This window comes from Strix aluco, chromosome Z (assembly GCF_031877795.1).
Source record: "Strix aluco isolate bStrAlu1 chromosome Z, bStrAlu1.hap1, whole genome shotgun sequence".
Classification (NCBI taxonomy): Eukaryota; Metazoa; Chordata; class Aves; order Strigiformes; family Strigidae; genus Strix; species Strix aluco.
In genome coordinates, this window is record NC_133971.1 from 40,718,172 (window position 1) to 40,744,710 (window position 26,539).

The 26,539-nt window shown below is 36.6% G+C and overlaps 1 protein-coding gene across 6 annotated transcripts in view; it reads left to right on the top strand.

The window, feature by feature from the left end:
• PCSK5 (proprotein convertase subtilisin/kexin type 5) overlaps window positions 1-26,539 on the top strand; it is a 256,533-nt gene that overhangs the window by 111,276 nt on the left and 118,718 nt on the right. For all 6 annotated transcript variants that reach the window (XR_012621526.1, XR_012621525.1, XM_074811734.1 and 3 more), the window contains exons 8-9: window positions 13,036-13,248; window positions 22,980-23,080. Coding sequence is in view for 4 of the 6 variants with exons in the window: in XM_074811734.1 (XP_074667835.1) it covers window positions 13,036-13,248; window positions 22,980-23,080 (314 nt within the window). In the remaining 2 variants the exon portion in view is untranslated. The remainder of the gene's footprint in view (window positions 1-13,035; window positions 13,249-22,979; window positions 23,081-26,539) is intronic.

Consider the following 26,539-nt stretch of genomic DNA (forward strand, 5'->3'; position numbering starts at 1 on the left):
AAGAGCCACAGTTTCTTACTCAGTTTACTGAGAAACTGGGATCCATGAAAAAAAAGCCTGGTTTATCTTTAGTGCATATTATTCCAATTAACAGCTCATGCAGGGTGTTTTAGAACTATTATTATTTTTAAATCTGCTGAGCTAATATGATTACTCCTTCCAAATCCTGCAGAAAATAACAAAGATAAATGACTACAGTTTTTCCATAGAGTCCCAGAGCGACAGCACATACCATGAATTGAAATAGACAAATCTATTTAAAGAAAGGATACTGAGTAATAGCTGAGTTTCTGAAATGACAACCTAACCCACAAGTTAAATATGCTTTAAAAATTCTTCCCAGGATCAAGGTAAAGGAAGAGCAAACCAATTTTTAAACCTGTCTCAAGTACCATGATTTTCTGTCATCTCTAGGGTATTTTGTTTAATTCTATTAGATTTGCATACTTGAGTTCAAAGAGAAACCTTGGAGACTTTGCTATCAAACAATTTCTATGCAAATATATAAGCTCCCTTTATATCATGCTTCCAGTTGACAAGGTCCTTTTCTTGAAAATAGTGTAGTCATAAGGGTGGAAAATTCTAGAGGCTTGTGTTTTACATACCAATGTATTAGAAGTTGTAGACCTAATAATCTAAAATATAATTTCATTATAATCATGTAGAACTGGCCTGAAGAAAAATCAGACTAAGGGCAGTATATCCAAAAGTAACATATTCAAGAACAGATTAGGTATGCAGTGTCACATTTCACCCTGTGTTCAAGAACAAACACACAGCATTGCAAAACATGATTGTGGCCAAATCATGTAATAAGACTCTGCTGAGTCTGGGACAAAAGGGAGAACACGAAAGCCTTTCCTTGATTCAGAAAGATAAAACCTAAGTACCATTAGATTTTAAGATGACTGTCTATCTCACAGTCTATAAGCACAATGCTATAAGCACTTGAGAGTCTTAGGCCTGCTGATTCATGGCTCTGATACAGCATTCAAACTAGTTCATTTCTATTCATACAATTAAGTCTGTTATTCTGGGATCTGTCTCAACATCATTTGGAGAGTAATGTGTTTCAGATATTCTGACTTGTTCTTTCACTGCTGTTTGGCAAAAACCGAATAGTCAAGTTTCTGGATATATGACCCCTGTTGATATTTTATGTTGCAGGGTTTCAAAGAGCTGGTTATCTCACCTCTCCAAACGTCTCGCCAACTACATGCTTTATGTTGTTGTTCTGCGGTACGCATAAGGTAGTCCAAATCAACAACAGGGCAGGTCATCCTTAATATAACCTAAGAGGGCGAAGAGGTAGGGCAATCTACATGGCAACTTTTGGCTTTCTGCCTGCATCGGTGCAGGACCTTCAAGTTATTGCCATGACACCATTCTGTTCAGCAAACTGGACACAAGCCAAAATGTTTGATGGACATTAATGATCAGATGCCATGTGGCTGAACCTCTTGTGAGAACTCGGCTTGGTGCCTTCCCTCCCATCATCACTGCCCCTTCTCATCTCTCTCGCTTCACCAACTTTGGCTGCAGAGTGTGTGTTCAAAGTGTTTTCTGGGAGCAGAAGGGTCTCTTACAACCACTAAACAAGCCTCCTACCCACATGCAAGAGAGAGAAAGGGAAGAGAAGAAAAGGGAAAGGACAAAAGAAAGAAAAGGATTTCACATTATTATTATTACTATCTCTATATGCTTCTACTTCAACAGTGGAAGAGATTGTTCATAATTTGCAAGTGTCCAGGCAAAGGTTTGCTGCCTGTGTTGTACCACAGATATTTCTTAAATTTATTTACCCTGACATCATTTCTCTATATCATCCTGAGTATGACATGTTGCCTACACAAATAGGAGTTACTCTGTTCTGCTTTGCCAGAGAATTGCACTATAAAAATTAAAGACAGAAGTTACTGCAAGAAGACTTCCTGTCAGATGTGTCAAAATAACTTCCAAAATGGCTGTTTTATAAAATGAAATATTGTCATACACAGAGATTAAGAGCAGATCTGTTAAATGGTGGTTTGTGTTTGTTCATCTTGTACAGCTGACATTTGAGCCTGAATAACATATCTGTGTGTATGCATATCTCAGATCAGATCATATATAGATACATTTTGTATGCACAAGATCTCCTGTGCATTTTGAATTAGCTGACCAAAAACTACTTGTTAAAGATCATTCAGAAGAATTAATGCTGTGCTTGGGAAAGACATGACTTTCAGTATGCTGATGTAACCTAATATTAGGTCCTGGCATTTATCTGTTACATGATTTCCATATATACTGTGTATCCCTATTACATCTATGATGTAATATCTGAACATGTGATGTTGTAGTTACTTCAGCATACCAAGATGAACTTTGGGTGTCTCTGTACTACAGGTGTGTGCTATGTTCCAGAACTGGAAAAGTCATATAGCATTTTGACACTGTAATTCTTCCTTCTGACATCACAAGACATAGCACCATTGGCTTGAAGTAACATTTGTAGCTCTAACATCAGAAAAAGCAATTATCATCTAGTCCTGGCCTTCATCATCAGCCAGATAACAAAATTTCATCCAATTATTACTGCATCAATATCCCTGTTTTCTTGATCCCTCTCTTATTTTCTGTATATGTTTTGGGAAGATCCAGTCTTCACAGAAACCTGTTATGTCCATGGCAGTGCAAGTCACTAACAACCTTCACAACTAAAAAGATATAGCTTGTTAGTCATTTAAATTTCTTAGTTTCCTTTCCCCTGTAAAATGCCTCTTCTACTATGTCTATGGTACATCTTATGTGTTAGAACTCTCCATATGTAAGTAATTACAGATTTTGGCCAAGTGATCTCTTGGATAAATTGAATTGGAACATAGGGACACAAGACAGGAAATGACCACGTAGGTCATCCAGTACAGTTCTCTACAATCACAGGCATCATATCCTATAATTACATTCAGCAATTTCTGTTCTAGAATGAATTAGAATTTTTCTCCCTCTATTTCTGTTGGGAGACTTATTTCACAGCCCTCACTACTCTATTGGTTAGAGACTTTCTTCTCAGTTACAGTCAGGTTTACTCATGTGCAGTTTTCTGCCCATTTGTTCCTGGGCCAAAATTGTGCTTCAGCTTAAATACCTTTTCTCCCTCCATTTTTGTGTCTGTTTATAACACACAGTCCCCTCTCAGACTTCATTTTGATGTGCTAAACAAGCCACACTCATTAGTCACTTAAAAAATAGGCTGTCCATCTCCTTGCTCATCAGAATGGTGCTTCTTTCCACATCTTCCAGCCTGAATTCTTTTCTTGAATGCAGGTGGTTATAATTACTAGATTTACTAACATGTTCTTTCCTTTTATGTCAAGATCACCTAAAAACATTGTTTCCCTGGCTCATCCTTGAAATACTCTATTCATAACTTCCTTAACTCCCGTGTTTCTCTCCAGGACAGCCTACATCATCTTCAGTACAACAATTTCCACCTGCACCTTGCTGTTATATTACCCTTCATTTTCTTTTGTTTCATTACTGAATTCTGGAGGACTCATCACATGTTTTGCGGAAACCAGACAGATTAGTTCTAATACATTTCTTTGCATAAAATAAGTTATCAGAGAAAAACTTAAAAGATTTACCTGGAATTCTAAAGCGCATATTGCATTTTAACCTGTCTCCGTTAATGCTGCTGCCTCTTACTCTGTCCTTCAAAATCTGTTCTACAGCCTTAACGGTAATGTTTTGTATATTCAGTTTCATTCTGTTAGAATTTCCAAACCACAGTTCATTCCTGTAGTTCTTTCTGAAACACTTTCTCTTTCCCAGCATTATTTTTTTTGAGCATGGATACCAGAATGGGGCATGGAAGTTGTAGTTTTCTCTATGCATGTGTAGTACTGTTTCCCTATTCCCTGCATGTGTTCAGATTCACTCAGCTTACTGATCCAAGGAGCAGACTAAATTTTAGGGCAGCTCATTGCCAGATTATCTTCACGACCCTTAACTCCGTGTCAGAGTCACTGCTTTCCAAGAATTTGTCCACCCTCCTGTATGTCTTACCAAGAAGCTTCATTTCTAGGTCTTATTACTTTGCATTTGGCTGATACACATATCTCAGGATGCCTCAATGGCTTTGCAGATGTGGTTTGTACTTGATGTGGTTTAGTTTTCTCCAAACTGAGATTGCCCAGCAAAAATCAGGTAAGGTGACAGCCTTAACACATGATTAAGTTAGTAATCATTTTTTGCTCTACCATTTGCACATAGTTAGCAACTTTCAGTATGCAGCCTAAGTAGAATTAGGGATATTGCTTTCCAGTAAATTAAATAGAGTTTACGCTCAATGATACCTGGATGATCTTTGATACTATGCACTTTATTTTCTTTTGGAAATATATAAACAAAGCTAACCTTAAAATTTCTCTCCTTTGATTTCTGTGAAAAGTGAAAAATAAAGAAGCAGAAAAAGAAATAATATACCAGAAATGCTCTTACATTACATTCAATGGAATATACAAATCCTAAAAGGCAGGAAAATTTGGAATGACAGTTACAGGAAAATATACCTCAAAATGTCCAGTTTCCTTACAGTGTCACAAAGTGTACTGGAAACCAAAACTGTTTAGTTACCTCATCCCATCTCACACATATATGAAAACTGTTGTAACAAGCCAGAATAGTGTTACTGCTTTTGGCCTTCTTGTCAAAAGTGGCCTCTGGTTTTGGGTACCCAGCCTGAAACAGGTGATATATTTGAACATAAAAAACCACACCTTTCTTATTGTGGGGTAAATCTTAATTTGGAAAGTTAGTACTGAAAAACAGCTTTTGCAAATGGTGCTTTTCCATATACTTAAGTATATACATTTCAGAGAGTGCATTTTTGAAACATGAATCTGGTTACTTTATGTGCGCAAATCACATCTCCGCTTTACTCATGTACTTTAACAACAGCAGAATCTATGTATTTCTACACATCATGTGGAAAAAAATAGATTTCTGAAAGGCAAATTGCTGAAAGTTTGGCGTCAAGAGTTTTCTGTGCATAGAATTTAACATAAGTTTAAGGCACAAAACTGTGAGGTCAATGATTTTACACACAGCAAAGTGATACAAGCACATTGTATCTTCCTAAACAAATGCTGTGGGAGAGAAACTGCACAGAGTGATTACTGTAGTCCTCAGCTTGCAGAGGTAGAAGCGGAGCAGCCTTGTTTTCTGGCTCACCTACTGAAAAGAGCTAAATTTGCAGAAAATTTGAGATTCTTCGTTGAACCTTAGAAGTTCAAGAGACATCTCAAAACCTGAAGTTTTCCATAAGGTAGAGTCTAATGTAAGTAGTGAAACAACAACTGTGTGGATCTGGTAACCGTGGACTCCTCTATAGAATGTTTGATCAGACGGTAGTATGAAGGCAATGAGAATTGCCTGAACCTGCTCCACAGAATGGGTGCTTGTATGACATGCATCCTGTATCCAGTCCTAACACAGATATCTTTCTTGTGCACTGTCTGTTTACTTTGGCTTTGCATGCAGAGACAATTTTTATATAATCATAGAATGGTTTGGGTTGGAAGGGACCTTAAAGATCATCTAGTTCCAACCCTGCCCTACCATGGGCAGGGACACCTTCCACTAGACCAGGTTGCTGAAAGCCCCGTCCAACCTGGCCTTGAACACTGCCAGGGAGGGGGCAGCCACAGCTTCTCTAGGCAACCTGTTCCAGTGTTCCAGGAAAGAATTTCTTCCTCGTATCTAATCTGAATCTACCCTCTTTCAGTTTAAAGCCCTTGTCCTAGCACTACATGCCCTTGTAAAAAGTCCCTCATAATCTTTCCTGTAGGCCCCCTTTAGGTACTGGGAGGCCGCTATAAGGTCTCCCTGGAGACTTCTGCAGGCTGAGCAACTTATAATTATTTCACCTATCATTAACTAGAGACTCTTTCTGCAACAGAAATTTGGGAAAAAACAACTTTTGTTTTGTCACAGATGTTTACAATATACACCTTGTTTTATTCCAGTAACAATATCAACAAGAACAATAATAGTAATTATAATATGGAGAGATAGCCTGAACTAGAACTACAATTCATGCAGCCCTGTAGCTGGCTCTATTTTGTTTGGGAAAATGAGAAATTCATTCCAGCATTCCACAGGTTCAGATTTCAGGTTTCAGCCAACACTTCTTTTGGTTGCACTTTAAACACTAATTATAGCTCTGTGGGGAATATCTTGGAGCTGTTAAGCTGTTGTTCTAGTGAAGAGTAAAATAGAAAATACACCACATGCAAGGATGCATGGTGAAATGTTCCACTGATATATCCCAATAATTATTGTGTTAATGCATGGGTGCTTGTGGTTATTCAGCACGTTATTTTTTATGCACACATTAAAATACTTTTACGTTTCAGTATTCTGAAGGTATCATATCCTATGAGCTAATAAAATAAGTTTTTCCTTCTTTTTGTCATGATTAGTTATTTTGTCTTTCCTTTTCTTAATTAAGAAGGTCATTCAGAAGTAGCCAGAAAGTTTAACTTTATTAGCAATAACTTGTCTTTTCAACAATATAATGTAATTGTTGCTTTTTGTGAGTAGTGACAGATTTTTGCATTGTATATGTATTGTGTGTGTATGCCTGTTCCAGCACTGGAAACATTTTCTTGTCTTCCCAGTTTTCCTAAGAGTAAAAACATGACTGCTAATATAAAAACACAGGACTCAATTTTTAGACATTCCCTCAAACATGCATCTTTATTTATGTACACCTGATAGGCTTATTACTCATTTCTTCCTGGATATGAGGTGCACATTTTTAATGAACTGATGCACAAATATGAATTTTTCTGAGAGCATGGATACCTCACTAGAATTAATGGCCTCAGAAATTTCTCCATTTGTTCATGAATTTTTGCTTCCAAAATTTTTGCAGCCAAGGGGGCTGTTTTTATAAAAAAGTTATCTGTTTGGCTATCTTCTGATAGCACTTCTGAATTGCTGGCTTGGACTCCCAGCTTACCATTATCTGTTTTGGAGAGATGCCTGTTTTCAAGTAAGAGTATCCTGCAGTCTACAGAAGAATCTCTTAAGGGTGGTGTGCCAGACTCTTTTTCATTCCCAGATTAGAGGTTAAGTGGACTGGTAGAAACTCAGCAGGAGCTGGGAGATGCTGCTTCTCAAAAGCAAAACGCTGCCAGTCAGCAGATGGGCAGTACTGTGCCTCTACACAGGGCAGTGGTGTCCAGCTCCCAGGGAGCACAGAAATCAGTGGAAGCTGGAAGCAAGGAGATGCTGCCTCTCACAAGGGCATCTCTCAGGATGCTGTGATCCTTGGTGCCTAGCCCTGCAGTGCTTGTACTGTGCTGCACTCAAAATCATGCCTGCATATTAGTTTTTTTAGGTGTCCAGAGTACTGACCTCTGTTCTGCACATTCAGTTATGAACACTTCCTCTTTAGGCATTAAAGGAAGCCGACATATCATGGGCTACTTTTTCCAGCTTCCACATCAGGATCAATTTCACTTCCAGGCAGTAGTTTTTGCTCTTGGAAGCATTAAGTAATTTTAGAATAGTATTGGGGAGAATAGAGAAAATTAAATGTTTAGGCTCTAGATGTGGATAGAGTGTCCCTTGTCTCTCCATTTTATATTTTCATGATTTGTTTTCTGCTCATGGATGTAGGATTTCCAGCATATTGATGTCAAATTACCTCTCCTTGGCTGCAACCCCTGTACCTGTAATTACTCCAGGTCAGTGGTTCTGTCCTCTGCCTTTCTGGCTCCTTCGCATTTTCTTCTCTGTCCCTTGGTAAATTTGATCACTTCTGTAGAGACAGTAACTCACCCCATAGGCAGGGAGGATCATTAGGGCATTTGATTTCTGGGCAGAAAAACATTAGGACTCACGGGCTGGATTACAAGCTTGACTTGTAAAGCAGTGAATGAATGTCCAGTCTAAACTTTGTAAAATAGTGTGAATAAATCTTACTCCACTGGCTCAAACTATACCTCATAGATGGAAACTGTTTTTATTAGATGGAATTGTGCTGGAAGCAACTTGAAAGTATGTGTAGTTGCTGGTTGTCCTTAGCTGAGTGTGTGAAGACCTCTACCTTATAATGGTTTCTGCAGTACCAATAAGACATTCACGCATAAATATGTGGTTTATATGTATACATACACACATATACAAACACGCGCTTGGCATGGGGGATGTTCCTTTAATAGTGTTAGGAAATTCTGCAGATGTCGTTACGGACATGTTCATACTGGCTCTGATTCTTGGCAGACTAACCCTTCTGTGCTGTTGAACTGGAAAAAAAAAATCTTTCATATCACTTACCCTGCTTGCAATTTGCTGACCAAGGAAAAGGAGGCACTAACAGAAAAATAGTCGGAATGCCCCAAGATTCTTGTGCCATGCTTTCACAGGTGCAATTTCTGCCTTGTGGCCTTTTTGTCATTGACCTGAGTCTGTTTCATTCGGGGTCAGCTGTCTGTTGAGCACACTGGCTTTGCCCAGAAAATGTACTAGAAAATTGGACTGTGACTAGGTCAATAGTAAGTCTTAGTTGTCAGTGAAGGACTTTTTCTTTTCCATAATGGAACACTTGATTTTTTTTTCTAACTGACATTTTATGCAATTTATGAAAGCAGACAAAACAAAAAGAGAACATTTCATAATAGTCTGACATGCGCACTGACAAGCACAAGTGCAGTTATGGACACCTTGCAGAGTTTGTAGGAGGGAGTTCGTAGCTGTAATTGCAAATGGAAGAGCAGAAACAACACTGTGCCTAGGGGAAGAGGTAATGCATTTTTAACACCATGGGACAAGCACTGAGTGTACTCTGCTGTGCATGCACCCTGGTCTATGTCTCTGCTATAGTTCACTAACTCTTTTAGTTTTGCTCAAGGTATACCCATATGGTTTGTAAATGCACCTTTGCTTTTGAGTAATAAATGACACATGGCTTCTTGGCAACTCAAGGCTTGAATTTTCATCTTGACACCCTTGGGCATCTGGCAGATGACAGATGATAGATTTAGACAAACAGTAAAAGCTACAGAGTGCCTTGCATGTGTGTTTATCTTAACTTTTTAACACAGTCCAAATGTTATTTATGTATTTAAAGGAGACCAATTGGGAATGACATTCACATACAGTAGGACAGCTGATGCTGTTGCTCTAATTACTTGTTTGGTACAGTTACTAGCAAGTTTATAATTTCCTGAGCATGACTAGGTCTATTGAATTAAATCAGGGTGTTTGGAAACAGGGCGAAAGAGGAAACCAAATGGTAGTTTAACAATAGGCAATAGATGAAAACCAGAACTTATTTACTTGATACATTATTTTAGTCAGGTTGAATTTATTTTGGGGGTTTGCTTATTTTATTTTTTTTTTAAGACAGCCATTTACTTTGTCAAATAGCTTCTAGGAGCAAGATTTTTAGTGTGTTTTCTAGACTGGAGGTAATGCTGTTGTTTTCTGTGAAATGCTGAGTTGTTAAATGTGCAGTATTGCAATGTGTTAGAGGAAGGGGAATTATTTCTTTGTATGTTTTAGAAAATACTCTTTTCCATTAGTGCTCCTAGTACTTATTTTTTTATTGCAATAACAGAGATGTTGATACTTCATATATTTGCAAGAGACATTAGTTTTGAAGAAATATTTGTTATTGTTTGTTTACAAAAAAACTTAGCATGGAAAGGTAAATTTGGGTGCAAATATTTGTTATTTTTAAAGCCCTGTCATTACTATTAAAATCTAAATTGGTGTTTATTGTTTTTAAATACTGCATTGCAGAATTTCTAACATCCCTTGGCTTGTTTTCATCAGAACTACATTTTATGCCCAAAAATGTATTCACATACCTGTTTCTTCAGCTCATTTTTCATTATTAGTACAGCAGCGTAAGTATGCATCTAAAGAAATATAGACACATTCTCTGTACAGAGAAACTAATAATTCAAGGGTTACTCCTGCAAAATGTACACAAAGTACAGTCCTACCCTGCTGTGAAAAGGTTTTCATTTCATGAGTGGGACAAATATTACACTGATGTTTGCAGACAAAACCAGCTGATGATGACAGCAGAAAAATGACAGATGGACTGTTATTGATAGGATATTTTCCTGTATGAATATGATTTTGAGATTTTTTTTTACAAAACGTTTTTTTAAAAAGTAGAAGATAGACTTCTGGACAAAATATTAAACTAGTTAGATTCCATTTTTCTCCTTCTTGGATCTGTGGTTTGACTACCCTGAATTGTTGTTTCTTCTCTCTTGGTTGGTGGGTTACTCCAAATTTCCCATAGGGTATCGATTTGGCCAAATGTACTTAGATAATACTGTGCTTTTGAGAAACAGGTGTGAAGAAAAAAAATGTAAAGTTCTCCATATAGCAGATACTTGTAAAAATTCATCAAAAAATGGTTTTGATGGAGTATTTTGACATGTTCTGGATGTAGAAGTGTGTCTGTATGATATGCTTTTGTCTGTGTATTCTACCTGCCTATGCATATATTAACATTGTTGGGGTGTGTCTATGTAGGAGAGAGAAGTTGATTTTGAGAGCAATGTAGGACCAGACAGCAATCTGTACATGACCCTGAAACAGATGTCAGAATTGATGGAGAAGTCAAAAGTGACCATTGAGGAGAGGCAGAAGATGAAAGCAAATAATAGAATACTGCTGGGAAGCATGATTTAATTGCAATAGATGATGGGATGAAACCAAAACAAAAGAAGTAAATATCAAGCAGAAGCACATCAAAAAGTAGAGAACCAGGCTATCTTTAGCGTAATCCTCCCATCCCGTTCCCCACAAACATACAGAGGGCTCCAATTTCTGGCTCCCTGACCTGCTGGGATAATAAACTGGTGAATATGCATGAAATAATCTTTCTATTTACCCTTTCTTTCATCTGTCTCATCAGATGTTTTCAGAATGGAGGGGTAAAGATACGCAAAGGGAGATGACCAAGTCATAGAATGAAAGAGAAATGGTTCATAAACCAGTTCCAGCCCCATGAATTTGCGAAACACATCCCAGTGGTGTTGGGAGGCTCTGAATCAGATCCTGCTGGCTGAGAAAAGCAGACAGAACAAGAACCTCAAACGGAAAGGGGGTTTTGATTTGGCGAGCGTTCATAATATGGGGAAAGAGAGCTATAACACTTCATAAAGGTTGTCTTTAAAACAACAAAAAATGTTGCTATTTTGCAACTTTTTGTTAGTGTAGTAGCTAAGATCAACTAAAGGAAGTGAAGGAAGTTGAAATAGTTACACTTCCCGGCTGGTCAGACTGATCTTGTCTGGAGAATGTAGATTTCATAATACATTTAACTTGGCACCCTGGGATTTTTTTCTCTGCTTGAAATGTTGATTTAATGAAAAGTTGCATTTTAGACACATAACCTTATGTAAACACTAGCCAGAAGAATTTGATATTTAACTTACTTTGCTGGAGAGAAGAGCCTCTCCAGGTAGTATATTTTTATTAAACTCACAAAATGAAATTCATCGTTTTAGAAATCAAGCCTGGATTGTGAACTGTGAGGGTGTTTTTGTCCTGCACTGATATATGTTCAGTTATGCTCAGCACAAAAAGCCCTAGTGAAACCCCTCTGAGCACCTGGGTTAAATGAATCTTTGAATTGCTAATTGTTTAAGGTTGACCTGGTAAATGTCCAACAGCTGTCTAAGTTTTTTGTGGTACACAATTGCACTCTGTTTAGAAACAAACAAACAAACAAACTCCTCCCATGACCAAGCAATTAATTCATGCAGAGAAAGTGGTGTTTTATGCCTTAAAACACTAATTTATCATACACAGGGATGAACTTATCCCAAAACCAGGTAACCGGGTAGATACTACATGATGAGTTGCAAGCAAATGAGGTATAAATGAGACCGTTAGCATAATTGTAACTGAGAGGTATGTCCCATGATTTGAGAGAATGTCATGAAAGAAAAGGTGACATGATTTAGCTTAATCAAAGATAAGCTTAGTCCTTTGGCGAACTTTTCTATCTGAACAGTAAAGTGCTTCCAGATAGTAACTGCTGATAATTAATGCAGATCATACAGTTGCATGAATCTGAATTTTATTTAGTGGTGTGAAATATGTAAATATAAATAAGGAAAATCCCAATTGTCCATATATCAGTAATACTCAATTTCCATATATCAGCAGTACAGGTTACTGATCATCTTCATTTTTCATATCAATGCCTATTTAAGAGTACTAGCACTACCAAAAATGTTTTGATTCATTTGGAGACTATATAACTTTGATGTATTAAGAAAATATGAAGGTGAGGTTACCTATTCTAAGTCCTTATTTGAAATTATGAATATGCCTAAGTAACTTGCCCAACTAGTCATATATTTAAAATATCATGCCGAACTACTGCTTTAGTGCTTCATTAGACTAGATTATAAGAATCTTTTCTTTTTGTCCATTTTTGTTTATATATTGTGTTGTGCATTTAGCATTCATAATGGGTTGGACTAGATGACCTTCCCACCTCAGGAATACTGTGATTTATAGTGTCTGTGAAACAATGATGCTCTGGTTCACCTTATATAATGCTACCCAAACAATACTTAGTGCTACCAGGCAACCCAAGAAGAAACAGCTAAGAGCACCCTAATAAATGAAAAGTATCATGCATTACAAAGGCTGTTAGTTTCAAGGATGGTGTTTCTTTTCCTTTTCCAACCCAATATGATGTAATGCTTCCTCTGAGTCTTCAACACCTCTTTCTTGGTACGGCTGGATAGCATAGATGCAGAGCTTCAAACACTGTATAAAAGTTGTTTCTAAGGCTGTGTTCATACCACTCTTTTTCTGACTTTTTCTGATGTCTGATTCTGAACTCTACTAAATCCTTTTTTCATTTCAGATTCTTCTCAGTGAACTAGATTCTTAGTAGTCTTTCGTAGATGTCTTTTTGTGGGAGAAGACTTGTTCATTAAGCAGGTGAGGGGTAAAAGAAGAATTATTAATCAAATCTTCTGTGCTATTTCCAAACAGGGACGGAGAGGCTTAGGTTCAGTCTTTGTTTGGGCATCTGGAAATGGTGGAAGAAGTCGAGACCACTGTTCCTGTGATGGCTACACCAATAGCATCTATACTATCTCCATAAGCAGCACAGCTGAAAGTGGGAAGAAGCCATGGTATCTGGAAGAATGTGCATCCACACTAGCTACAACATACAGCAGTGGGGAATCCTACGACAGGAAAATAGTACGGTTTTTAAAAATTTTTTTATGTATATGCATTTGTGTTTTACATAGTGACTTGGGGGGAGGGAAAGAGAGCTCATTTATACTAATTAATGGACTGCTTTAGAAAAAAATCATATGTGGACAGGTTCATTTAGCCCCAGTGTGTTACTCTGTTGAAGTCACCATATTGCTCTTTGAAACAAGCATGGGATTCTCTGCATTCTGCAGCATAATGCAGTGCAAGTACACCCAATTCATAGCAGGTTTTTGTACTCATCTAGTTGCTGCCAACCCTGAGTGAATCTTTCAAAGATCCTATTTCAACCACCACTGAAACAGGTTTCCTTCATTACCAATATCTTGTAGCCCATCTGTAGGCCTCAGAACATATTCTCCTTTTGTTTTTAATCCAGTTATAAATAGCTTTCATATTTTACACATGTTATATTTTCAGTTTTCATACATACCTATTTTATTTTGATCCAGCATCGTTCCTCTTTTACATTCAGTGATGGTCAGTTATTACTCATATTGCTGCCTATTCCAGCTAGCTGATATATTTATTGTAAGCAAGATTAAGCTTGGTACTCATCTTTCCTGTATTGTTCTTCATCTCGTTCCTAAAAAGCCAGCATCCATTTTGCATTATGTTCTCATCTTGGTGGAAACTGGCAAATTGTTTTAATTCTGTTTGATAATCTCTTGATACCATTAGTATTTGTATGCTGTATCTGCTTTTTCAAACTGAGTGCCTTCAGTATACTTTCCAATATTCAATATACTACTCCTTCTAACCTTCTAAACCCTTGTACTAGGATTAATCAGGTTTGCTAATATTGTCCTCTTCTCTGCTTATTTATTCTAGTGTATAATTTACAGATGCTAATTTCCTCTTGATCAGAAAATGTAGGGATTTTGTTGTTTTTTTTTTCCCCTGGATGTTTTCTTAAGCACCCATCTAACATTACCTTCTTTCTGGTCCTTAGCAGACACTTCTCTTGGTGCCTAGCTCTTAACTCTTGGAGGAGTTAAAAATTCTTGCAGCTATGTTTTTTTTAATACTGTCCGCCTTGTCTTTCAGGATTCTGGGATGTTAGCCATTCCTTCTTGGATTCTTCCTTATTTTCAGATGATCTAATTTTTGTTTTAAATTTGTTCTGAGGTCTTCTTCGTTCCAGTAATTTTTCTGTTCTTAACTTGCTTCTCTCCACTGAAACCTTATCTCTCTTCTTTGCATGTTTTTTGTCATCCCGGATAAATAATAGTAAAGACAAGAAATTACTCTATCTCCTAGCAGTCCTCATTTCTCTTTACATTTACTCATTTCTCATTACATTTCTTCTACCGTCCTTTAAAAGACCTTCACTAACTTCTTCATGTTTAAGTGAGACTAATACAATACAAGGTGAGCAGAGGTGACTGCGGTTCCCCAGCCTGACCTCTTGATTAGCTGAGTCTGTAGGACTTCCATGAGTCCTTCAAATCCAGCGATTGCTGTCAACTCGACAATAATTTTTATAAATACAATCTTGTTTTCAAAGTGTCCAGTGACAGAAAATCCACTTAAATTTAGGGCACATGGGTTTAATTACCCATTGTCATTAAAAGATTTCTCTTGTTTGCTATCTGATGTCCTCTAGCTTCAATTTCTAGGTATTTAGTAGTCTCACAGATTTTATTGCTAGTACGAAGAGCACTTCAGTTGTCTAACATCCTGCTACCCATGTAGCCTGATCTGTTAATCCCTTTTGATAAATGAAGTTAAGTTTCTTGCATCATTCTGTGTAAGGCATGTTTTCTTATAAACCCTCTCCCATTTTATGAGCTTTAAGCACCCAAACTGGACGCACCAGTCAAGTAGTAGCAGTAACAGTGCCAAATGCACGGGAAAATGTGTATTTGTGAGTGCCAGCTCACAGATACATTATTATGCATTATATTATAATTTAAGCTTCACTGGGACTTGTTAGCTTCACTGTCACATAATGTGTTCATCATTTTGTGACACCCAACCCACTTTCAGAGCTCCTGCTTCTCTTTTTCAGAGTTGGTCATCCAAGGACAGATATGAGTGTAACTTATAGTCTTTTTATTGCACCATTTATCACTTTCTCTTTCTCCAAAGTTTCTCCAAGTGCAACATTCTTCAGAAGATTCTGGTGTTTTATTCCAGGTCTTTGATAAAAGCTTTAGGTCATACTAAGGTCAAGAACCAAGTTGTAGAAGACCTGATTAAAAACAAGGCTCATTTTTTATATGTGCTATAAGCATATATATAATTTCTCTGCTTGTAAGTATATATCTGATTTCTTACATATGCTTACATTTTGAAACCTCATAACTATCCCATTTTAAATCTACATATTATATATCATGTACATTTTTAATCTCTTAAATTTAAATATTTTTTTTAATGTGCAGTATCACATTATGTGTCCCATAGAATCCTGACTATACTAGTTTCAATTACAGTGGTGGCCAGAGAAAAAATACTCCAGCACTTTATGTTGTCCACCATTAAATATACCACTAATTAACTAATTTAGTAATAATTAATTTAAATCCTGTATCAGCTCTTTTACACTAGATAAAAACTTGGCAAATGGATGAAATTATTAGGACAATACTGCTTACCCTTTCAAAATATTGACACTGTGCAGGTTTTCTTTTGATCTTGTGGAACTTCTCCAGGGTTCAAAGACTTGCTAAAATCAACAGTAGAGTCTAACATGTTCCCTTTCCAGCTCTTGTAAAAGTCTTTGGTGCTTCCAAACTTTCTGATTTAAGCTTGCTATTTAAAATATTATCATCTACATTTTATCATCTTCGTATGCTCTGAAAACTTAATTTAGACTTTTGTCCAAAGAGGAACATTCAGTGAAATAGCCATTTACTATACACTGCTATTAACTATTCTATTATTTCTGGACAATTAAACCAATATTGGTTTGGGCATTCTTTCATTTCTGCTATGTTTGAAAATAAAACATCCTTATACTTCATTCTGTTTTTGTAGGCTTCACCATTTGATCTTGTCTTTCAGAACCACTTCTGTGCACCTTCTGTATTCTAATTTACTATCCACTTTGTCTTTAATTCACTTATATTTACTTATTTATTACTTCCTGCACCTGTCAATACTTCTTTTGTTGACCAGTATATCCTTGCTCATTTTTTAAAAATCTAGTAAAATATCAGTATGTTTCTCAGTCCTTATTTGTATTTTTCTACTTAACTGATTTAATCTTTGTGCATTCCTCTGATTTTTTAATAACTGTAGTTTTCTTGATGATTGTCTTCCATTCTTTTCAATAATCGTGGACTTTCTTCTTTTACAGAATTACGATTTCAGTAAGAAACCATTGCTTATTTCTGACATGTCACTCCCTTATGACTTACACTAGTATCAAAAACACTTGGAGGTGATCTCACCTTTATTGTTAAAGTCATTCATATGAAACACAAGGATAGATAGTTTTTTAGTTTCCTGAATTATAGTACCCATCACTTCTAGAATTTATGCACTGTGCTAATACTTGCAGATTTATATTTTATTGTAAGATTTTTGAAAGGTATATTTTACAAAGGAGAGATTAATTATTGTATATAGGATGAACATACATTATCTCATAATTAGGAAAATAATGAAGATATTTTACATAAATATAATCAAAAAGATTTAAAGATATACCTCTTTAAAAATGTCCTTAATGCAGAGTCTCCATTGGAGATATCACACAGGCTATCAGGGATAAGTGAAAATAACTTTTAATTGAAATCCATTACTGCTGTAAGCATGATTGCTTTTACTAATCAGATCCTCCATTCATTTGGGAGCAATCCAGTTGCATATGCCAATTTTAGACTATTCCTTCAGAGTGCATCATTTTGCACAAGTGAATGGTAAAAGCATAAGTATACTGAGGAGCCAGAAGAATTACCCCAAATCTGTTGATCCTTTGTTTACCAGAACTTAATTTACCCTTGCCTGCTCTTGCGCAAAGCAACTTTGATGTTGCAAGTGCCATAAGATTCACTGACCTCAAATGCTCGAGTGTCAGACCATAAATATTCCCTCCAAGGCTCTTTTTCCTGTACTAGATTGTCAATTGACTTCTGAAACACACAACCTATCTGAGGGTGTTTTACTACTGGTACCAGGCAAGCATGTTCCCCCCCAAGACGCCTTCAGTGATGAGGCAGAACAGTGTACAGGAGATGCAGTCAATAGCTTTCTGTTGGTGCTGTGTGTAAACCAGTTATCCCCATAAGGGATACATGCCTATGTTATGCTACAGCCTATTGAGAAATGACGTTAAATTGTGAAGCCAGATTTTCAAACTGGGCATTAAGCAGTCCTTTCAGCAGGCACACACATGGAGACAGGGACATTGGTCTCACCTGTGTGACAGTCTTGTTCATATCCTGATTTTGAGAGCAATAATGATAGTATCACTATTCTCTTTTCCAACTTATCTACTAAAATCCCATCCTCCTAAAGACCTATCAAACCTCATTTACCTTGGAAAGAAGTCTTGTTTGAAACAAGAACTGAACTGAAGACAGAACTGAAAATTTTGAGGACAAAGTTTTTCAACTGCTATTAAATGCTAAGAGACTAGAATAAAGAAGATGTGTATTTGTTTTCCTTGTTGTACCACACATCCTTTTCACTGCATCATATCTCACATTTTTGTTTAGACTGCTGCTCCTTTTGAGTCAGAGATTGTCTTCATATCTTTACAAAAAAAGCTTAGAGCTTGCAGTAAGTTTAAAGGGAAAAATAGCAATAGAAGAATAATAGATTATTATTAAATTTAAATCCTCCAAATTCTATTCTAAATTTATATACAATATACAAACAGTGACCAAATGTTACACACTCATTGTGTGGACAAAAAATTCTTATAAAAATGTTTTGGTTTCATTAAGGATGAATAGAAGTACCCACACTTTTATAACTACACAAAAGACAGTATTTTTCACTTTTCATTACTACACATTTTTATAATTGCTTGTTACAAACGTAGGGTGTAACATAATTTTAGAAGGTTTTCCAGTCTGGAGGTTTTTACAGTCTTGTACAACGGTAGCTTAACATAATTTTGTCTATGCAACTCTCTTCTCCATATGGAGGTTTTTTTACTGACTTTGAAGAAAAGTAAATGGAAGAAAATTCTGGCCTGAAATACTTCGAGCTAACATTTACTGTTAAACACACACTGATGTTACCATCTTGCATGAGTTCCTTGTTGCTCAGGGAAGGTACTCCAAGTGTGCTTGACTTTATGCTGTACCAAATTTTATTCAGTAACTGTTATCCCATTGTGGACCAAGTTTCCAATCTTTGGGTGGTATTAACATGCCCAAAGTGTACAAATACTTCACAGATGCAGCTGGATGTATGGGTTTTCCACAGGCTCTTAGAGGAGAGGACTAGAATTACTTTTAGGTGTTTTCAAGACTAGCTGCAAAGTGCCAGCATAGAAACTCACTCTGGGACAAAGGCAAATCAACAGTAGGTAAAGACCATAGAAATATACTTCTTTATAGAGGTTATCTCTCATAACAGAGAGAGTGCAGAACTGTTGGATAATAATATACAATTGTCAAGGTATTTTTTTCCTATTATTCTCTTCTCTGCTATTTTGAATACTATATGACAATGCTGGAAGATAGCTTCCCCACTCCAGGCCATGCAGCTAGGATAGATTAAGCACCACCTAATGTAGTTATCTGTATGGGCCTTTAATTTATCAAACATGTTGCACAAATGCATCACATTTCCTTTGAATTCCTTTTTCAAATTATTTCTTAAAGCACTAAGGAATTTACATATGAAAGTCCCTCACAGATATAATTTGTAAATCTATTGCATGACTTACCTTCTGAAAATAACCTCTCTACTTACTGTTCCACCTATTTCTTTGTTTTCTAAAAAATGCCAATTCATCTGCTTTCTTTCTTTTCTAAGAGATATTTCTGCCTAGCTGACTAGCTTCTGCTCCAAGCAGAACTTAAAAGCAACAAAAAACCCCCATCTCCTGCCAGTTCTTAAAACACAAACAAAAACCTGCTCTCATTCAGAAACTCTTTCAAGGTATCAAGATACGCACAACATGGCATCTTCAGTTTTGGGTAGATATGGATACACAAAGGATGTGAGAAGGAATGGTAGATTTTTGTTAAAGCCTTGTCACTTCTAGGAACACAGGTTCATATAAGTCAACATGCCTTGAAAAATTGTAGCAGAAGGTGAAAATGGTTCAATCAGTTCAGAAAGCTCATGTCTTGAAATATGAAATAACAAGAAATGCAGAAGCTTAGGAGTGGAAGAGTGAGCATGTTCTCTGCTAAGAGAAATCCCATTTTTGACTTTAATCATTAACTTTGCAATCAGTGAAACTATGGAAAGATTGATGATGCAGCCTTAATAATGACTGTACAGAAATCACATCTCCTTAATTCTTCAGAGCAAGTTGCTTCTATAAAACTAGAGCTTTTTCTTTAATAAATGTGTGGATTTTCTGAAAGCTGTTGGACATCTGCATATGGCAGGTATTACAGTGCATTGTGGTGATTTGTATCATTTTTGTTTGCCTTTCATCAGGATGTCTGTCCTAGGTTGCTGATTTCATGTTGATTAAACTAGACCAGTACCAGAAACATTGTCGTTGTCTTCAATCAAATCTAGCAGATTCAAAAGCTTTAGAAGTGGGTATAACTCATGCCCCTAGAAGTATTGCATGGACTTCTCTTGGGCAGTCTGATCAGCATTTTTGTAGACCAGCAGTTGTTACAAAGGTATTTGAAGTGTACAAATGTGTTGTACTCAAGAAAAGATTCAAAAATTTCTCCTTCTCCCCGCTCTATTGATCAGAATGACAGCTAATACACACTAATGACAGCCTCATGGTGCTGTCAAATACCATGTGCTTTTATTGTGATTAATGATGTTGCTCTCATATGGTCCAGGAATTGGGGGCACCATTTTATTTCTTGAAACTTGCTTGCCTGTTGGTGGTCCTGTACTAGTTTTTCTCAAGGTTGATGTAACACTTCTCTGACGGTTAATCCGTGGTGCTGAAAAACACACCTCAGATCTTGGAGATAATTTACACCTAAACATCTCAGCTCCTGTCAGTAACTTTCCTTTGAAATAGCTCAAATAGTATTTCCCCTTAGGAAGCTTTCCTTACATGTTTTCTGCTGAAATATTTGCTGAGTGAGAGAAATAAAGGTCTGTAGTTAAAACTACTGCCACAACATCTGCTTGGAACGTGAGAGACAACTTTGCCAGATACAGAGGTGTCATGGTTTATTGTGCCTGCTATCTGTAGCTACAGGGCAATAAAAACACTCTGGAAGCATGTTCTTCCAGAGGATGAGAAACACAGATAGCACAATGCAGTGTGCTTTTCACTGTATTGAGAGAGGCTGCCTCTTAAGGAAAAGCTGCTATGAGGCAATTCTCCCTGCCTGAGCTCCTGTAGGTTTTGCTACCTTTTGGTCCTCTGAGGAAAGTGCCTGCTGCACCACTTTTTTGTGGGGGACAAGGTACCAGGCTACAAAAGAGACAAGCATGTATTAGTCCCTTTTTCTGCCCTCTCTTTTTTCCTGGCCTCCCTTCCACTTCTCGCCACAGCATTGACCAGTGTTTTTCCAAATGGGATACCTCAATCTTGTATGTCTCTATTTGGGTGCATGTTATCCTGTAGTCCTTGGACATGTTAATCCCAGCTGCAAAATTACTACTTGCGTTTGCACATATAGGCAATGTAGTGTTGGGGATGTTCCTGCTGAAGTTTCATCTCTTGATATTGTCAGGACATTTATGGAATTTTCATGCCTAAATGTTTTCCCAACACTATGAATTTTCATTGTCTAAATACACAGTCAATAGGAGAGAAGGCAAGAGATAAAGAAATTATATGAACATTTTATTTATGGGGTTCAACTTTTAGCTGTTGACAGATAAATTATTTAACAAGGTTTGCATTTATGAAGGATATTAAATAACTGGGAAAAAAACATTTTTTCTAGACTTCATTATTCAAGAAATCTGGCCTTTAGTAAGTTCACTAATTTAAGGATATGACGTTATAACTGCTTTAATTTATCTTTTCCAACCTCTAGAAGCTTCCATTTTGTTTCACTTGCTCACTACTTTTGACAATCATTTGCTCAGTGCTGCTAGCTGCTTCTCTATTAGAAGTCTTTTGTGTTAGCTTGCATATGCTTACACGTTGTGAGAACTTTCAGCAGCCTTGTACAAATTATGCAATACATATACTGCTGAATATGGCTAATGCAGGTGTATGAAACCTATACTTCCTAAATGCAATTGCTTGTATTCTGCGCAGGTGGGATGTGGCTGTTTTTTCTTTGTGAATCTCCCAGTTTCAAAGCTAGACAAGCATTTTTATATGTCCTGTGTTTTTTTGTGATTTTTCGATCCTCTGATCCTCTCCTCCCATGTTTGTGCATATCCATGTTGCAAATGAAATATGATACTAGTGAATTAGAGGAAATGGAGACACAATAATCCTGTATGCTTAGGTATAAAGATGTGTGAGCAACTTCTCCTTTGCCCCTTAGGCAGATTATTTTGTGTCTCATAGTGACTGAATCTTAGGGATCAGCTGAAATGCTGAGAATAATGTTTGGTGTCACAGGTCATTCACCTTGCCACCTTCATGGAGGTTTCCGTGCTGTGGACTGCTGTTTACTAGTAACTATGCTCAAGTCCATGTGAGTTTTGCTTGAGGTTCTGTTAGGTAGTAGTAACTTCTTGTCTCTACTGCCTTGCTCTTGCTAGGAACCACTTCTTCAGGAAGACAAGCATAGATTAGAATCATTTTAGATTAACATTGCCTGAAACAAGCAGAATTTAGAATAAACACATTTTTGTGTATGATTTACTGTTTTACAGACAGAATCTGCCTAAAATTCATTATGACATAGGAACATCCTAACACTAAGTAGAAGACTGTGCCTCTAGTTGGTATTGCACGTTACAGTTTATACATCTTAGATTACATATAAAAATATGTGGCAGCATATAATTAAGCAATACACAACAGTTTAAAGCTTCAAATAACTAATTGGCTGGTGATGTCTAAGCCAGATTTGTGATTACATCAGGATTTTCCAATGAATTGTTGATTAATTTCATGTGAATTATTGCATAAGGCATGAATGAAGAATTAAACACAGTACTTAGCATGAGCGCAACTGTATTCTATTCTGCCACATACTTCCAGTGTGACTTCAGGCAACCTAATTAACCCTTTATACCTCCTTTATAGTCTCTAAAATGGGTATAACCAGTCTGTATATAGGGAGTGCTGTAAGATTTAGTTCATTGCTATTTGTTAAAGCACTTTGAGATTCTTGGATGGAAAGTGCTCTATAAATGCAAATAGAAAGGCAGACTTCTAACTGTGCAGTTTTAAAACCCTCTGCATGTTTTTCTAATTTATGAGTCTTTTTATTGATCATGCCATGAAAAAAACAGAGACTAACTTATGTTTTCAGTGCAATACAGAGAACACTTCTCCACGTTCACAAGTGACCTCAAGCTCAGAACATCTAACATCATGTATTCAGACACCCTTTTTTTTCCCTTTAATTTTCCTTGCAACGAAAGAAGGAAATACTCTCCACGTACATGCGACATATTTGAGCAAATGAAACCTGTTCTGATTTCTGAAGCTGTGTTCTAAATTTCACACATTCAATTTCTTCCAGATCACCACAGACCTGAGGCAGCGTTGCACAGACAGCCATACTGGAACCTCAGCCTCTGCACCTATGGCTGCAGGCATCATTGCACTGGCACTGGAAGCAAAGTAAGATCTGAGTTATACTCTGAAAAAAAAAAGAAATTGAGCCTATGGAAAGATCTTTCTCACTCATTCAGCATCTTTATCCAGGGATCTCAAAGTGCTTTGGAAACTCACAGTACCGTTCCAAGGGCAGGAAAGATCTGTGTGCTTATTTCACATGCAGGAAAGCTGATATCCTGGAAATGATGACAGTGTTGAAATAACTTGAAACAGTGTTGATCACAGATAGTTTCCACTAAATTATGTGCAGCATCCTCACAATGTCTTACACTACCCTCGCAGAGCTGCCTAGATCTGCTGTGCTCTGCATTCATTGCCTCTTGCATTCATCAGGCTCCTCTTAGCGGTGTCCATTCTTGAACACTGGAGAAAGTTTTAGGATGGTGTTAGGCTACCATGAACAGAAATTAATGTAGTATGAAAAATAAAAATTCTCAACTTCTGCATGCTGACACAAGTCCGTTTTTTCTAATGGGCTAAGCTTCTCAGCTGTAAAAACCATCATTAGTGTAGCTCCATAGTCCTTTTAGCTTTAGCTCAGAAAAGTTTCCGTCTTACAAGCGTTTTCTCAACTGTAGAATTTTGTTCTCTGTGTCTAATATATACCTTTAATGTGCTTCATGGAGCAGCAGAAATAGTGGAGATTTATCAGGTAGATCTGTATTTCAAAACATTTTGCATTACTTTGCAGTGTGTTGGATAATACTTGCAGATCTAAGGTGGAAACTTCGACCCCAAATCCTACTTGACATCAAATGTTTGAGATTAATTCTATTAAATTCTGAAGAAAACCAGTTTCTTCTGGGGGTAGTCAGTTCATTTGAAAGACATAAAAAATTTGCACACCATAGTAATTTCAAAGTGTATGTAATTCATAGCAGCAGAATTATGTTTCCATCTTTAAAGTTGCTTTTTTGAAGAAAATGGGCCTATATTCAACACAGAATACTTTTTTGCTGTAGAGTCATAGTCATGAGAATAAGAGTTAGTAATTGAAGATCTGACATAATCTTAAGTAGTGCAGTGCTTGTATCATTAGATTTTCTTAATGAGTCATTAGAAACAATGGTATTTTGAAAAGTTAATATAATGCTATTGCTTTTTTAAAAAAATCTTTTTAATCTTTTCTTAATCTCAGTTTTAAAATTCTTAAATTCATTCTAAACAATCTTCACATGCAGGTAAAATTGCATGTGCATAAATTTCATTCTGTTGAAAGTTTTTCTAATTATTTCTTAATGAACAGAGGTTGCTTGTAAATTATTGTTTGTATTTTATATGCTATTTTGTGTGCATGTTCTACCAAATGATTGTTATAATTGAACATTTCAGAGAATTATATCACACAATACCTACAAGCAAGCTATTGCTGATTGTGACATCTTAAAACACAGTGAGAAGCTTACACTTATGCAGTCTTTTTTCTCTGTGGATTTTGGTGACTATACGAATGGGAAATCCATGTTAGTGCCTATGGACTAGTATTTTTTTTTTCCAAATGAATGGTTGCTATGATAAGAACAAAGGCAAGACTGTATTAAGCTTCACATGCAGTGATGGAGACAAAATATGCCAGTGACTAAAGATCCTAGTCACGTTTTTGTATTGTACTCTGTTGCATGGTGCTAACAAGAGATTCAGGGTGAAAATATATTGATTTTGCCTCCTTTCAGATTTTATTCACTTTCAGTATATGGAGGATTCTTATTTCCAAATCTTAGCCTGTGTATTTTAATAGATCCAAAGAAATTATATTAATAATATCATAAATGTGGGTTTATTCATGTGTATTCCATCCATAGCTTTTCTCTCCTATGTGTATTTACAACCAATTTTCTGGACACAGCCATGAAAAAAAAAAAAAAAAAAAAAAAGGAAATTGGGGAGATAAGTATTTCCACATTTCCCATGCTTTTTTTTTCCTATAAATTAATCCAGTCCTAGGGCTGGAGAAACCTTTGGTCTTGTGACGTTATATATTATGAAGTAAGGCCTTTAATATTACAAGGAGATCTTATCATAATATATTCAATTTTAATGTCTGGAATTTATTTGTATGAAATCTGTTCAGATTATTTTAAGCAGCTTCTGAATGGTAATTCTTATTTATTTATCTGATTTGAAAATTCAGGTTATATTTCTCACCTGTGATACATGCCAATTTAGATGATCCTAGATAAATGCTAGGAATTAAAGTATGCAAAAAAGGAGTTTTGAAGCCGTCTTCCTTTTAAAATATATGGCATACAAAGGGCACATGATATTGTGGCTTAGCATAAGAGCTTACTTTTGCTACTTGTTTGCATTCAAACAGAGTTTACATACTTCAACACAGATTCTTCCTTAGATTCCATATTAGTGTCAGTGCTAATATCACTAGTGTTTATATAATATTTAAAAAAAAAATAGTTGGAAAGGGATTTTGTAAAGTTGATTACACCTTTCATACAGCAAGGTGCTTAAAAATTGGAGCACTTAGTCCTGAACACCTCTTGAATATGTCTGTAATAATATATAGTTTCATTCCACTTTGTGTTGGAAAACACACGTTATACTGTGGAAGGGTTTTGAGCCTATGAGGTCGGTTTTCCCCAGCAGCCAAGTTCTTTTTCCTGGGAGACATCAGGAGGTGAACAGAGCGCTAGTCTGGCCTGGATATGAGTTAGAACAGCCAAGAGGTTGCTTCAACTCACATTCAAAGGTACATTAAAACAATGGAAAATGAGCAAGGCTGATTTCCACTCCACTCTGCCACTTTCTTTGATAATCCCCATATCATACAATTGGCAAATAACTGATGGAGGACCTCTTACCTGCCTACTGATTTGAACCCTCCACTTAGTTGTTTTTTCCAACTAGGATCTGCTCCTGGAATCCTGGCAACAAAAGTATGGGATGGTGGTCTGCTTACTACCCCAATTTCAAATAATGTGAACACATCTTTTTTTTTTATTTTCCATCCAGTATTTGAGTATTAAGTGACATGTTTTCCTTCAGGAACCAAAGAAATGTAACTGAGTTTCAGACTGCTTGTTTGGAATCCCTGAGGGTGTAACGCAGAAATGTAGATGTGCAACAACTGTCACACGAAGAAAGACATCTCAAAATCTTCTTATTCTTTGGTATTCTTATGGTATTCAGGTGGTTCCTAGTGTATCTAGTACCCTGTTCAGGCTCTATTAATAAATGCTTGCTTGTGTATTGCACTTCTTAGTCATTATTCAATGCTGAATTTTACTACTTGCAAACCAGCAATTATGGATATAAAGTATAATCGATCTAGTCAGCAGAGGCAGCAATGTTCTTACTAAAAATAAATTATTTGCATTACATAGTACCACCTACTGTTGATATCAGAAATACCATTTCTCATTGATGAAAAATCTGAATTTGGGATTTGGGTGTATCAGAGTCAGGAGAGACAGTATGCCCACATTTGTTCCAGTTTGCATTGTGCCCTGT